The 12,845-nt window shown below is 59.7% G+C and overlaps 1 protein-coding gene across 21 annotated transcripts in view; it reads left to right on the top strand.

Moving 5' to 3' along the window:
- Positions 1 to 12,845, top strand: part of OBSCN (obscurin, cytoskeletal calmodulin and titin-interacting RhoGEF) — a 142,732-nt gene that overhangs the window by 96,797 nt on the left and 33,090 nt on the right. For all 21 annotated transcript variants that reach the window (XM_087862428.1, XM_087862446.1, XM_087862441.1 and 18 more), the window contains 8 exons: positions 1,480 to 1,752; positions 2,112 to 2,387; positions 2,691 to 2,978; positions 3,096 to 3,398; positions 4,407 to 4,780; positions 5,354 to 6,212; positions 6,982 to 7,260; positions 12,687 to 12,765. In XM_087862428.1, the coding sequence (XP_087718554.1) occupies positions 1,480 to 1,752; positions 2,112 to 2,387; positions 2,691 to 2,978; positions 3,096 to 3,398; positions 4,407 to 4,780; positions 5,354 to 6,212; positions 6,982 to 7,260; positions 12,687 to 12,765 (2,731 nt within the window). The remainder of the gene's footprint in view (positions 1 to 1,479; positions 1,753 to 2,111; positions 2,388 to 2,690; positions 2,979 to 3,095; positions 3,399 to 4,406; positions 4,781 to 5,353; positions 6,213 to 6,981; positions 7,261 to 12,686; positions 12,766 to 12,845) is intronic.

Genomic DNA, 12,845 nt, shown 5'->3' with positions numbered 1-12,845 from the left:
CTGAGGGAGGTGGGAGTGGGGTTGAGGCCTGAGGGCATCTATCTGGGCAGGGTAGCATGGACAAGGGAGCCCTGAGAAGCAGGAGAGGGCAGGCGAGCACTCTGGGGCTTTGAAATCTGGGATTTTATCAAAACAAAGCAGCAGGGGTATCTGGGATGGGAACCAAGGGTGATGAGCGCCACCAGTGACGGCAGGCTTGGCCTTCGCCTTCGTCCCTCTGCTCCTCTCCTCATGATTAAGAGCAGTCCCCGCCTGGCCATCTGAGCACAGTGGAATTGTGCATGCACTTCTAAGCCCCCGTTGGTCCGTTGGTTCTGATGTGGGGAGAAGGTGGGCTGGGATGTGGGGCTGTCTGGTCTGTGGTGCTGTGAGCAGCCCAGAGCCAGGAAGGTGGCCAGAAGAGGGATTGGACAGGTCCTCTAGGTACTCTGCCATGCCCCTTTCCCCCGCTGGGTCTCCTTGTCCAGAGTGAACACCCTTGCCTGCAAGGCACGTGGACTCTGTGGACAAGCTGGGATGGACCATGAGCTGTGAACAGGTTTCATTCGGGTGCATATCCCACAGAGCAGTTGGGGCTGTGCGCCTGGCTGCCCCACCCCCACCCCTAAGGTCAGTGTCTGTAGTGGCTTCCTGAAGTCATGTCACACACTTCCCAGCATCCAGGCCAGCCCTGGCTCACCTGGTGCTCCTTTCTGGCCTGACATGCACCGCACTCCCAGGACCCCACCTGGTGCCTTGCAATCCTTACTCTGCTGGCCATGTCCCTGCTGCCCCTCACGAATCCCTCCTTCCTTCCCATCTTGGTGTCCCCTCTTGTCACTCCTCCTGCCCAGCTCAGTCATGCCCATTCAGAGATTCCTTCTCCTCCTGGAAGCCCACTCAGACTGTTCCTACTGGCATCACCTGCTGAACAGGTGCTGTGTCGTGGGAATGGGCCGTGGCAGGTGGCAAGCCAGTGCGGCCAGGCACTGAGCTGGAATTGGGGCCAGGCATGCCCAGTCCTGAGCTCAGGGCTTACACCTGTGTCCACTTATTAAGATTGGTGTCCTGTGTGCACAAGAGAATTAGAGAGGGGTGGGGAATTAGGGCAGAGGTCTGTCTGGCCTGTGTGAGTGAGGGGAGCAGCTCAGCATAGCTGATAGCTCTGGCTGGGGATGGGAAGAAAGGGGGGCATTTCCAGAGCCCCATGCTGCAGTCAGGGGTGGGGGATTGGGGGTTTGAGCCTGCCTGTGGGTCAGGCAGCTTTGGGAACACCTGTGAGGCTTCTCACCTGTCTGGTGCGGAGAACCCCCCTCCCTGGCCATGAGCAAAGGCCACCAGAGCAGTGGTGGCATGGGAGTGGGCAGGGCCCCCCTCGTGGACACTGTGTGCTGCTCTCCACTGGGCCATGTTCTGTTCAGCGCTCGGGCCCTTTGTAATGAGGGGGAGGCTCTCCCATGGGACTGCGCAGGGAGCCCTGAGCTGCCTCCTTCCCCGCAGCCAAGAACACCGTGGTGCGCGGCCTGGAGAACGTGGACGCACTGGAAGGTGGCGAGGCGCTATTCGAGTGCCAGCTGTCGCGCCCCGAGGTGGCCGCCCACACCTGGCTGCTGGACGATGAGCCTGTGCACACCTCCGGGAACGCCGAGGTGGTCTACTTCGAGAACGGCCTGCGGCACGCGCTCCTGCTCAAAAACCTGCGGTTGCAGGACAGCTGCCGGGTGACCTTCCTGGCGGGGGACGTGGTGACGTCCGCCTTCCTCACAGTCAGAGGTTAGGGGTGCGGGGCGGAAGTGGAAGGGGCGTGTATCTCTGAGACCCCTCCCACCGATGCCGCGCCCTACGGGTGTGGAGGGGCGAGGTGGGGCCGCAGGGTGGAGCCAGGTCTCTGAGACCCCTTCCACAGCATCCCGCGCCGCGAAGGTGCAGGGCTGGGGTCCGCGGGCTGTGGAGAGCGGCGCTGGTCTTTGAGACCCCCCCTCATGCCCGAGGCTGGGCCTCCTCCTCCGCCAGGGGGAGGGGGCGGGGCTGGAGGGACCTGGTGGCACAGGAGTTTCCCAACCGTGCCTCCAGGCCTCCCCTGCGCCCGCGCGCTCACCGCAACCCCCCTCCACCCCCCACCCCGCCCACAGGCTGGCGCCTGGACGTCCTGGAGCCCCCGCAGGACGCAGTGGTGCGAGCCGGTGGGCAGGCCCGCTTTAGCTGCACTCTCAGCGAGGCGGTGCCGGTGGGCGAGGCCACCTGGTACATCAACGGGGCCGCCGTGCAGCCGGACGACCCCGACTGGATGGTCACCGCGGATGGCGTCCACCACGCCTTGCTGCTGCGCGGTGCCCAGCCGCACCACGCTGGCGAGGTCACCTTCGCCGCCCGCGACGCCGTGGCCTCCGCTCGGCTCACCGTGCTGGGTGAGTGGCTCGGGACTTCTGCCGCAGGTCGGGGCGGCGCTCTGCTGTTCCAGCCGCAGGGGCTGCCAGGGCTTCTCCGTGGCCCCCTTCCTGGGGGGCTCAGGGCACACAGTCTGCCTGGTTCTCAAGCCCCGCGTCCTTTGCTCGCTCAGACGGTCTGGGCGGCGGAGCACAGTGGCTCACCCGCCTTGGGGACGGACTGCCCGACGCCCACTCCTCACTGCAGGATCAGATCCCAAGCAGGCAGGCTGGGCACCCGCGCGCCGACAGGGAGCTTCCACTGACCAGGCCCCCTCCCTGCAGGCCTCCCGGACCCTCCAGAGGACGCCGAGGTGGTGGCGCGAAGCGGCCGCTCCGTGACGCTGTCGTGGGTGGCGCCTGCAAGCGACGGTGGCGGCGGTCTCTGCGGCTATCGGGTGGAGATGAAGGCGGCCGCCACGGGCGAGTGGCGGCTGTGCCACGAACTGGTGCCCGGGCCCGAGTGCGTAGTGGATGGCCTGGCCCCCGGGGAGACGTACCGCTTCCGCGTGTCCGCTGTGGGCCCGGCGGGGGCTGGGGAGCCCGTGCACCTGCCGCAGACAGTGAGGCTCGGTGAGTCGCTGCGCTTCCCACGGTTGGTGAGGGTGAGGTCCTCCCGGAGTGCTCGAGGTCTCTCCAGGCTGGAGGGCCCCGGGCACGCCTTTACTGAAGTGGCCTTGCTCCCCACAGAGCCCCAGGAGCCCGAGCCTGCGCCGCCTGCTCCCGGGCCCCCTGCTCCCACACGCCCCGCTCTCGAGAGCCGGCAGGTGGCTGCCGGCGAGGACGTGTGTCTGGAGTGCGAGGTGGCAGAGGCGGGCGAGGTTGTCTGGCTGAAGGGGTCGGAGCTCATCCAACCCAGCGGACGTGTCCAGGTTCTCTGCCGGGGTCAGCGGCAGACGCTGGTCATCCAGGGTTTCTCCGCGGAGGACCAGGGCGAGTACCGCTGTCGCCACACCGGGGACCCCAGCACCCCTGCAGCTGCCTCCTTCCAGGGTGCGTCCTCGGGACCCAGCTAAGGGGGGAGGCCTGGGGTGTGGGAGTGAGCCAGCCCCTCCTCTTTATCAGCATCTGCAGAGACAGGTAGGGGGTCCTCTTGGGGAGCCCGCCTCACACCAAAGAAGACTGAGGCCTGGAGATGCAGAGAGCCCTGTGGCTCCGCTTCCTAAGGCTGGCAGCTCGGGTCACACTGCCACCCGAGCAGGGCGCTGGCGAACACATCCCTTGGTACCCACTGCTGGTCCCTTGAGCCCTCTGGCCCCTGCCCTCTGAGCCTCCTCCCCATGCGCTACACCCCACCCCCATGCTTTGAGCCCCCTCCACCTTCACTGTGAGCCTCCCTCCCCCCTGCATTCTGAGTCCCCCACTCTGTGTTCTGACCCCACCCTCTGTGCTCTGAGCACTGCCACCGTATGAGCCGCCACTCTGAATCACCGCCCCCCGAACTCATGTCCTCACACTGTAAGGTCCCCCACCGCCTGTGCTCTGAGCCCCCCACTATGAGGATCCCTGTTCTGACCCTCTCCCCTCTGTGCTCGAGCCCCCCACATTATGAACCCTTCCCACTATTAGGCTCCCCACTCTGATCCCCTCCTCCCTGCACTCCAAGCCCCCCCACTCTGACACCCTCCTCCCTGTGCTCTGAGTTGCCCACCCTGACTGCCTCTCTTCTGTGCTCTGACCTCCTCCTCTCTGTGCTCTGAACCCTCCCCCCCGTGCTCTGAACGCCCTCACACTGTGAGCCCCCCTGCCCCTGCACTGACTCTGGACATATCCTTGGACTCACTCCTCCTCTGCTCGTGCCCAATGTAGGTTGAGGTCTGGCCTCATCAGGGGAAGCTGAGGCCGACAGGGCAGGTCAGAACCTGTAAAACCTCATAAAGATTGGGCCTTCAGAGCTCTCTGGTCTACTGAGGGGAACCACAGTCACAGCCTAGGCCAGCCTGGGGCCTAGGGCTTGTCGTCACCCCCCACCCCTGCTGACCAGTCTCCTGTCCTTCTCAGTGGTGCTGACCCCAGAATCTGGAGATGAGGCCCCTGCGCAGCCCAGCCTCCCCCCTGAGGCAGCCCAGGAGGGTGACCTGCACCTGCTGTGGGAGGCCCTGGCCCGGAAGCGCCGCATGAGCCGAGAGCCCACACTGGACTCCATCAGTGAGCTGCCCGAGGAGGATGGCCGCTTGCAGCGCCTGCGGCAGGAGGCAGAGGAAGCAGCCCCCGATCTCTCTGAGGACTACTCCACAGCGGATGAGCTGGCACGCACCGGCGAGGCTGACCTCTCGCACACCAGCTCCGACGACGAGTCCCGGGCAGGCACTCCTTCCCTGGTGACCTACCTCAAGAAAGCTGGGAGGCCCAGCACCTCACCACTGGTCAGCAAGGTGAGTGTCCAGTGTGGCCTGCAAGGAGCGGCCTGGATGTCTCAGCTCTTCACCACCTGTCCACTGTCCACCCACTCATCGCCCCATCATCTGTCCATTTGCTACCCATTGATACAGCCGCCCATCCACTCGCTGTCCATCTGCCGTTCATTCTCCGTCCACACATCATCCACCACCACCCACCCATCCTTGTGTCATCTGTCGTCCATCCGTGCATCATTCACTCACTCATTCACTCATTCACCACCCAATATCCACCACTCACCCACCCACCACCCATGCACCCATGCACCATCCACCTGGCTGTTAAGAACTGGGTCTGTCTGTCTCTGTCTGGGTGACCGCTTCAGGTGATTTCAGGGAGGGCGGGCCGGCCTCTTGGCGGCAGTAGCAGCAATCAGCACGCGAACGTTAAGCCGTTGCATGCAGGCAGGCAGCAGAGTGGTGTGATGTACTGACACATGGAGCTGGGGCGGGAGACCTGGGCTTTGCTTCCAGCCCTGCCCCAGCTGTCCCTGCACCGTCCTTTCGCCGTCGCGGGCCTCAGTGTCCCTACCTTCCCTGTGTGCACAGGTTGGGGTCCCCACGGTCCCACCTGGGAAGCCACAAAAGCATCAGGAGCAGCCAGCTGCCGTTCAGCCCACACCAGGAGACCCGAGTGACCCGTCCATGGACAAGGCAGCCGTGAAGATCCAGGCCGCCTTCAAGGGCTACAAAGTCCGCAAGGAGATGAAGCAGCAGGAGGGGCCTGTGTTCTCCCGCACGTTCGGGGACACCGAGGCGCAGGTGGGGGATGTCCTGCGTCTGGAGTGTGTGGTGTCCAGCAAGGCGGATGTGCGTGCTCGCTGGCTGAAGGATGGCGTGGAGCTGACGGACGGTCGTCACCACCACATCGACCAGCTTGGGGACGGCACCTGCTCCCTGCTGGTCACGGGCCTGGGCCGGGCCGACGCCGGCCTCTACACCTGTCAGGCGAGCAGCAAGTTCGGCCACGTGGCCCACAGCGCTTGCGTGGTGGTCAGCGGGACTGAGAGCGAGGCGGAGAGCTCCTCGGGGGGCGAGCTGGATGACGCCTTCCGCCGGGCGGCCCGGAGGCTGCACCGCCTCTTCCGCACCAAGAGCCCGGCGGAGGTTTCTGACGAAGAGATCTTCCTCAGTGCAGACGAGGGCACGGGGGCGTCCGAGGAGCCCGGGGACTGGCAGACGTACCACAAAGACGAGCAGTTCGTCTACATCCGCTTCGAGTCGCTTGCCGAGTCCCACCGTGCAGCCGCCTGCTTCCGGGAGATGTTTGGCACCATGGGCATCGGGGTGGACATCAGCCTGTCGGAGCAGGGGCCCCGGGGGGTGGAGATGCGCATCAGCAAGGCAGCCGCCACCCCTGCCGCACCTCCGCAGATGGTGCCCCGCCCACTGACTGCCGAGGCGGCCGGTGAGTCTGGTGCCGCCCGCTGCCCGGGGTGGGGCGGGGAAGGAGGAGGAGTCGAGCCGGGCCAGCCCAGGGGACCTGCGTCCGCTGAGACTTGGAGCTGGCCGGGTTCCAGCCTCTGGCCACTGCACGTGCGGCCACAGAGCTGGAAGAGCCCCGGATTTGGGGTCGACAGAGCTCAGCGTCAGTCCCAGCTCTGCCGGTCGTGAGCTAGCCTCTGGGTGTCAGTGTCCCCTCTGTGAAGTGGCCCTGGCAATACTGACTTTGCAGAGTTTGTGTTGTTTGTTCCGTGCGGGTCTGGGATACAGTCGCTATAGAAGCTGGGGTTCCACGGCCCCCATCGTCTTGCTCCAGCAACTAAAATTAATTTTAAAGCCACTGCGTCTCCCTAGGAACAATAAGGGGGTATAACTAATAAGCCACGGCATCACATCTCCAAACCTTCCCTGTGCAATTTTGGGCCGTTCTCCTGCTTGCAACCCCTTGACCCTCAGCCCACATAGCATTTGTCTCCCCTTACCTCCCCCTCCTCCCTGTTTCTTGTCCACTAAACCTCTGGCCTCTCAGTGGCTTGAGACCTAGGCTGGCAGGGAAAGGATTCTCCTAGAAAGTGGGGCGAAGCTGGCAGAGACAGAACTGTGTTTAGCCCAGGAGCCTGCGAGCGCCCCCACCTGAATGGGTGCAGATGATGCGCGTTGAGCCGCTGGCAGCTGGAGTGGCTGGGGGAGAAGCCTGGGGCCCACTCACCGCATACCCTGCCTGTCCCTGCCAGCCCCGGTGTTCCTGACTGAGCTGCAGAATCAGGAGGTTCAGGACGGGTATCCCGTAAGCTTCGACTGTGTGGTGACAGGCCAGCCCGTGCCCACCGTGTGCTGGTTCAAGGACGGCAGGCTGCTGGAGGAGGACGACCACTACATGATCAGTGAGGACCAGCAGGGTGGCCACCAGCTCATCATCACGGCCGTGGTGCCCGCAGACATGGGCGTCTACCGCTGCATGGCTGAGAACAGCGTGGGTGTGTCGTCCACCAAGGCCGAGCTCCGTGTGGACCGTGAGTGTGGTGCTGCGGGTTTGATGGCCCCAGAGCCAGAGCTGGGAGGGGGCGGTGCTGGGTTGCAGGAGGGCCCTGAGAATGCTGGTTTCAGGTCAGGGAGGACTAGGAACCTCAGTGTCTTGGGGCCGGGCTGGGGGTGGGGGTCTTATCTCCTTCGGAAGTGTCTAGGCCGGGGAGGGCCCCGGAAAGTTCACAGGTGCCCTGGGCATGGGTGGTGGTTAGCTGTGATACAATAAGAAATAAGGATTTGGTCGTCCCTGGTTCCAAGCACACAGTTCCTAAGTCCCTGGAAGTTGCCCTGAGTGATAAGAGGATCGGAGGTGTGTTTTATTCTAATGCAGTGACTCCTGGTGGGCCTCAGCATGAGTACATCCATGATTTTTGAGAAAATGCGAGAGCATTTAAGTGGAGAAAGGGTAGAATTTCAGACTCAAGGGTAGAGTCTCAGGTAGTGCTGGAGTAATTGGAATTTTGTAGGCAAAAGTTAGCCCTTGGCCTCATACCAAAACATGAGCTCAACACGGATTACATACGTAAATGGAAAATACAAAAGTATGAAACTTTCAGAAAAAAGAAAGGAAGAAATCTTTAGGAGCTATGGTGGGGAAAAGACTTCTCAGATTTGACAACGAAAGCAACACCCATAAAAGGGAAAATTGGTAAAAGTCACGAACTTCTGCTCTGAGAAAGACCCCGTGTGGAGGGACTACGGGGCGGGAGAAGGCATGTGCAAACCACATATGTAGTAAAGAACTTCACAGGAGAGGACTCGCCAAAGGCAGAGACGCGCATGGAGGACGTCAAGTGCTACTGAAACCCCAGCGAGGTGTCACTGTGCATTCGGCAGGGGTAGCCCAGTGACTAAAGATTGCACGCAGTGCCGGCGAGGGTGCAGACACGCAGTCACTCACGCGTCGCTGGCAGGAACGTAACGTGGGACATGGTCTCCGGAAAAGTGGGTAGCTGTGTCATAGCTGGAGACTGAAGCGTAGGTGGGCCTGGGAAGGACTGTTCTCTCTAACGGATTTGCAGGAGGCCAGCCGCGAGAGAGGTCGCTGAGCCAACATGCGCAAGATGCAGGGGCAACAGTCGCGGCCAGTGGCATCTGCAGAGCCGTTCGCAAGTCAGTTACCGTGAACGACACGAAATTGTATACATTTACCAAAGGAGGAGCCACTTCATCCAGCGCTGCAGGTCTAGACTTCCCGTTAGCTCTGTCTTTCTGCCTGAAGGACATCTTTCAACACTTTTTCTGTAGTCCGGGAATGCTAGAATTCTTTCAGGTTTTGTATGTCTGAGAAAAGAGTTGTATTTCTCTTGTGGTTCTGAAAGGTATTTTTACTAGGACAATTTTTTTTTTCTTTTCATACCTTAAAAGGTGCTGCTCGGCTCTCTAGTAGCTTGGATGGGTTCCACTGAGAAATAGAATGTCATCCGTATCTTTGTTTCTCTGTGCAAAAGTTGCCTTTTCTCTTGGTATTACGGTGTTCAGATATTTGCATGCCATAAAATGTATGTTTAAGAACGTGCAGCTCAGTGGACGTTAGTATGTTCGCATGTCATGCCAGCTTCACTGCCATCGGGTGCCAGGACATTTCTGGGATCCCAGAAAGAAACCCCGTGTGGGTTAGCCGTCGCCCCCCCCCTCCCGCCTTCCCTAGCTCTGGAGACCACTGAGCTACTTTCTGTGTCTGTAGGCTTGCCTGTTCTTGGCACTTCATGTGAGTGGGAGCCTACGCTACGTGGTGTCTTGTGTCCGGTTCCTGCCACTGAGCGTGTTCCGGAGGTCCATCCACATTATAAACTTCGTCCGTTTTTCAAGTTGAAAGTCAGTCCGTGTATACGGACTATTTACCACTCATCGGCTGGTGTTTCCAATGAAACACGTTGGTGGTCTTGGCTCTTATCGGTAACGCTGCTGTGCCCATCTGTGTACAAGTTTCAGCGTTTGGGGGCCTGTGTGTTGAGCTCTGTTGGGAACACAGGCAGGAGTGGACTTGCTTGGTCATACAGTAATTCTGTGGCTACCTTGTGCAGGAACTGGCAAGCTCCATTGTACATGGCCCCCGCAGTGGGGGTCCCAGGCCCCCACCCCCGCAGCACCTGTCAGCGTTCGTCTGTTCCGCAGCGGCTGCCCTGAGCACTGTGGTTTCGACCCGCATTCCCTGCTCGCTGACAGTGCTGGTGTCTTTCATGTGCTCGTTGGGTGTTTGTGTATGGTCTTTGGAGAAATCTCTACTCAGATGTCATGCCATTTTCAAGTTGGGTTTTGATTTTGAGTTTGTCAGAGTTCTTTATATATACCCTTATCAGATAAATGATTTTTGAATATTTTTCCATTCTGAGGATTTTCCTTTTGCCTTCTTGATGGTGTTCTTGGATGCACAAGAATTTTTAATGATGATGAAGTCCAGTATTTCTCCTTTGGTTGCTTGTCTACAAGACCATGGCCTAATCTGACCTTACGAAGACTTACAACCCTGTTTTCTTCCACGAGTCTTAGAGTTCCAGCTTTACGTGTAGGTTTAGTTTTGGTGTACGGTGTGACGTAAGGGCCCGCATTCGTTCTTGTGTTGTGGCAATGCAGTTGTTCCTGCACCGTTCACAGAAAGAACTATGTGCCTCCATAAAATTGTCGTAGAACGCTTGTCATAAACGGATTTCCGTGACACGTGTGGATCTGTTTCTGGGCCCCTGACTCTGTCCCGTCTCTCCGTACGTCTGTCGCGCTGCCGACACCAAGCTGTCTCGATGAGTATAGCTTTGTACCCCCTTTTGGAATCTAGACACGGCAGTCCTCCAACTTCACTCTTTTTTTTTTTTAATAAAGATTTTATTTATTTATTTGACAGAGATAGAGACAGGCAGCGAAAGAGGGAACACAAGCAGGGGGAGTGAGAGAGGAAGAAGCAGGCTCACAGCAGAGGAACCTGATGTGGGGCTCGATCCCAGAACGCTAGGATCACGCCCTGAGCCGAAGGCAGAGGCTTAACCACTGTGCCACCCAGGCGCCCCTCCAACTTCACTCTTGTTAGGTTGTTCTGAGCTTCTGGGTCCCGTGTGTTTTTATGTGACTTTGAGGCTCAGTGTCAATTTCCTCAAAAACGGTCTCTGGGTATTTTTTAGGATTTCCTTCTTCTTGCTGGGTGCTGTTCTGGGTGCACTGTTCTTTATGTTCCTGCGTGCTTGCCGTTCCCCGAGCTTCTCAGGATTTGGGGCGTCTAGTTTTTATCAAGTTAGGAAGTGTTTTCGGCTGTTATTCCCTCACGTGTCTTTCCTTCTCCGCCTCATCTGGGGACAGTAGTCCCAGGCCCGTGAAGCCACGTCCAGGGCACAACCCCGCGCTCACACTCGCCACTTGCAGTTCTTGCGTCTGCATTCCATTTTGCATTGTTTGCAGCGCTGCCCTCTTACTTCGCTGTCCTTCTGGAATCGCTAACCTGCTGTCAGTCCCACCAGTGTGTTGTCTCTACAAGTGCTACTGGCGTCTCTTCTCACGTGCTCTGTGTCTCTGTTGATACAGTTCTAATACCTACCTTGATGTCCCTCTCTGCCAGTTACATGTGCGTCCGTCCTAGCTTGGTTTTGACCCACTGGGTGGTGTTTTTCTGCCTCCGTGCATGTCTGGCGGTCCTTGACTGGATGCCTGCCCCCATGGGGGCTGAACACTTCTTGAGATCTTCCTCTTAGGTGGGGAGCAGGCAGAGCTCAGTCCAGGGCTGATCCTCTCCCACTGCTGAGGGGAAGGCCTTCCTGAGGACCTGATGCCATGGATTGGGGAAGTTCCCAGTCTGGCTGCAAACACAGCACCCTCTGCACTGTTTCGATGGCCCCCTCGGATGGCTCGACCCCTACGTGCACATGCTAGTCAGTGCTCTGCCCTCTCTCTTCGCTGGCTTCTGTCCTGTGGACTCCAGCAGCCCTCGTCTCCCAGGACGCCAGCACCTCGACTAAGGGTCTACCTGGCTCTGCCTCAGTTTCCCCTCCTGGACCTGGAAACTCCAGGCAGGAACCTGGGGCAATCACAGGGCTCATCATTGTTTCCTATCTGTAAGGGAGCAATAAGAAATTCTCTGACACCAGCCAGGGGTTCTACAATTAACTCAGCTCTGACCCTGTCCACGGAGTCAGCATCAGGTTCAGGGCTCAGGCCCACAGACCACCTCCCTGCAGATGCCAGTCGCAAGCCCAGGGCTCCCCCGTGCTCTGACCCACCAGTTACAGATCCGAGACTCCCACGGCCCTCTTCGGGTTCCATTAACTTGCTGGAGCGGCTCACAGAGCTCAGAGAAGCATTCTCCTTACTACATGACCAGTTTATTATAAAAAGATGGAACTCAGAAGTAGCCAAATGGGAAGAGACGCACAGGGCAAGGCCCTGGGGGAGGGGCATGGACGCACGTCCCTCTCCCCACGTCTACGTGGCCACCAGCCCAGAAGCTCTCCCAGCCCGTCCTTGTGGGTTTTTAAGGGGGCTTCATTATGTGGGCATGATTGATTCACTCATTGACGATTGGTGATTGGTAATTGATTCCCTCTCCCCTCCCCCGGGGCCAGGGGGTGGGACTGAAACTTCCAACCCTCTGGTACCACGGTTGGGCCCCCTGGCCACCAGCCCCCATCCTGAGGGGCTTTCCAAAGTCACCTCATTATATAACAAAAGACACCTTATGGCTCTCCGCACAGGAAACTCCAAGGGCTTTGGAGCTCTGTGCCAGGAGCACATTTCTTCTTCTAAATCACACTATCACAACCATTGTAGTTCCTGCGCGGCTGCCGCTCCGGGTTCTGGAGGCTGCACTGGAGGCTTGCGGCTGAGCTCAGGGCGCCCGCTGGTTGGGTTCCAGGGAGGCCCCCCTCCAAGCTGCGGTGTCCTTGCGTGGGGTCGCTCCGTGTCAGGACACTGCTCCCATCGTGGGGGCTCCCCTACCAGGAACTCCTCTAACCCTGATTACCTCCCAAAGGCCCCGCTCCTGACACCTGCACGTTGGGGTTGGGATTTCCACAGATGAATTTGGGTGGGACACGAACATCCTGCCCACGGCAGAGGGTAAATCCAGTCCCTGTTTGTCCTTCGTGCCTGGACGTGGAAGCCCCCAGCTGCTGGTTCTGAGGCGTGCGTCACCCCCATGTCCCCTAGCGGGTAAAACTGGGCAACGCAGCCCCATCGTGAGGCCCAGAATCACCATGGTTGACCATTGGTTGAGGTCACACTTACCTCCAGGCCTGGAAGCATGGGCTAGGTGACAGCCTGGGGCGTGGAGGGCCAGCGGACAGCCAGGTCCCCTGTGGCTTCTGCCCCAGGCATGTGCGTAGCTCCCAGGGATGGCCTTGCAGTGAGAGCCGGGTGGCTGGCCCCTGAGGTGGGGCCATACCAGGAAGGTGGGGCGCAAGCCTCACGGCAGCCACTCTTCCTTTCCCAGTGACCAGCACGGACTATGAAACTGCGGCCGATGCCACGGAGACCTCCTCCTACTTCAGCGCCCAGGGCTACCTGTCCAGGTAGAGGGCCGTGCACAGGCGGGCGGCAGTGCTGGCTGGGACTGACAGAATCTGTCTCTGGGCTCTCCACCAGGCCCGCA

This window comes from Ursus americanus, chromosome 5 (assembly GCF_024610735.1).
Source record: "Ursus americanus isolate L20-20 chromosome 5, mUrsAme1.1.p, whole genome shotgun sequence".
NCBI lineage: Eukaryota > Metazoa > Chordata > Mammalia > Carnivora > Ursidae > Ursus > Ursus americanus.
Note: the sequence above shows the minus strand (reverse complement) of the source record. Positions and strands in the feature narration are given on the sequence as shown.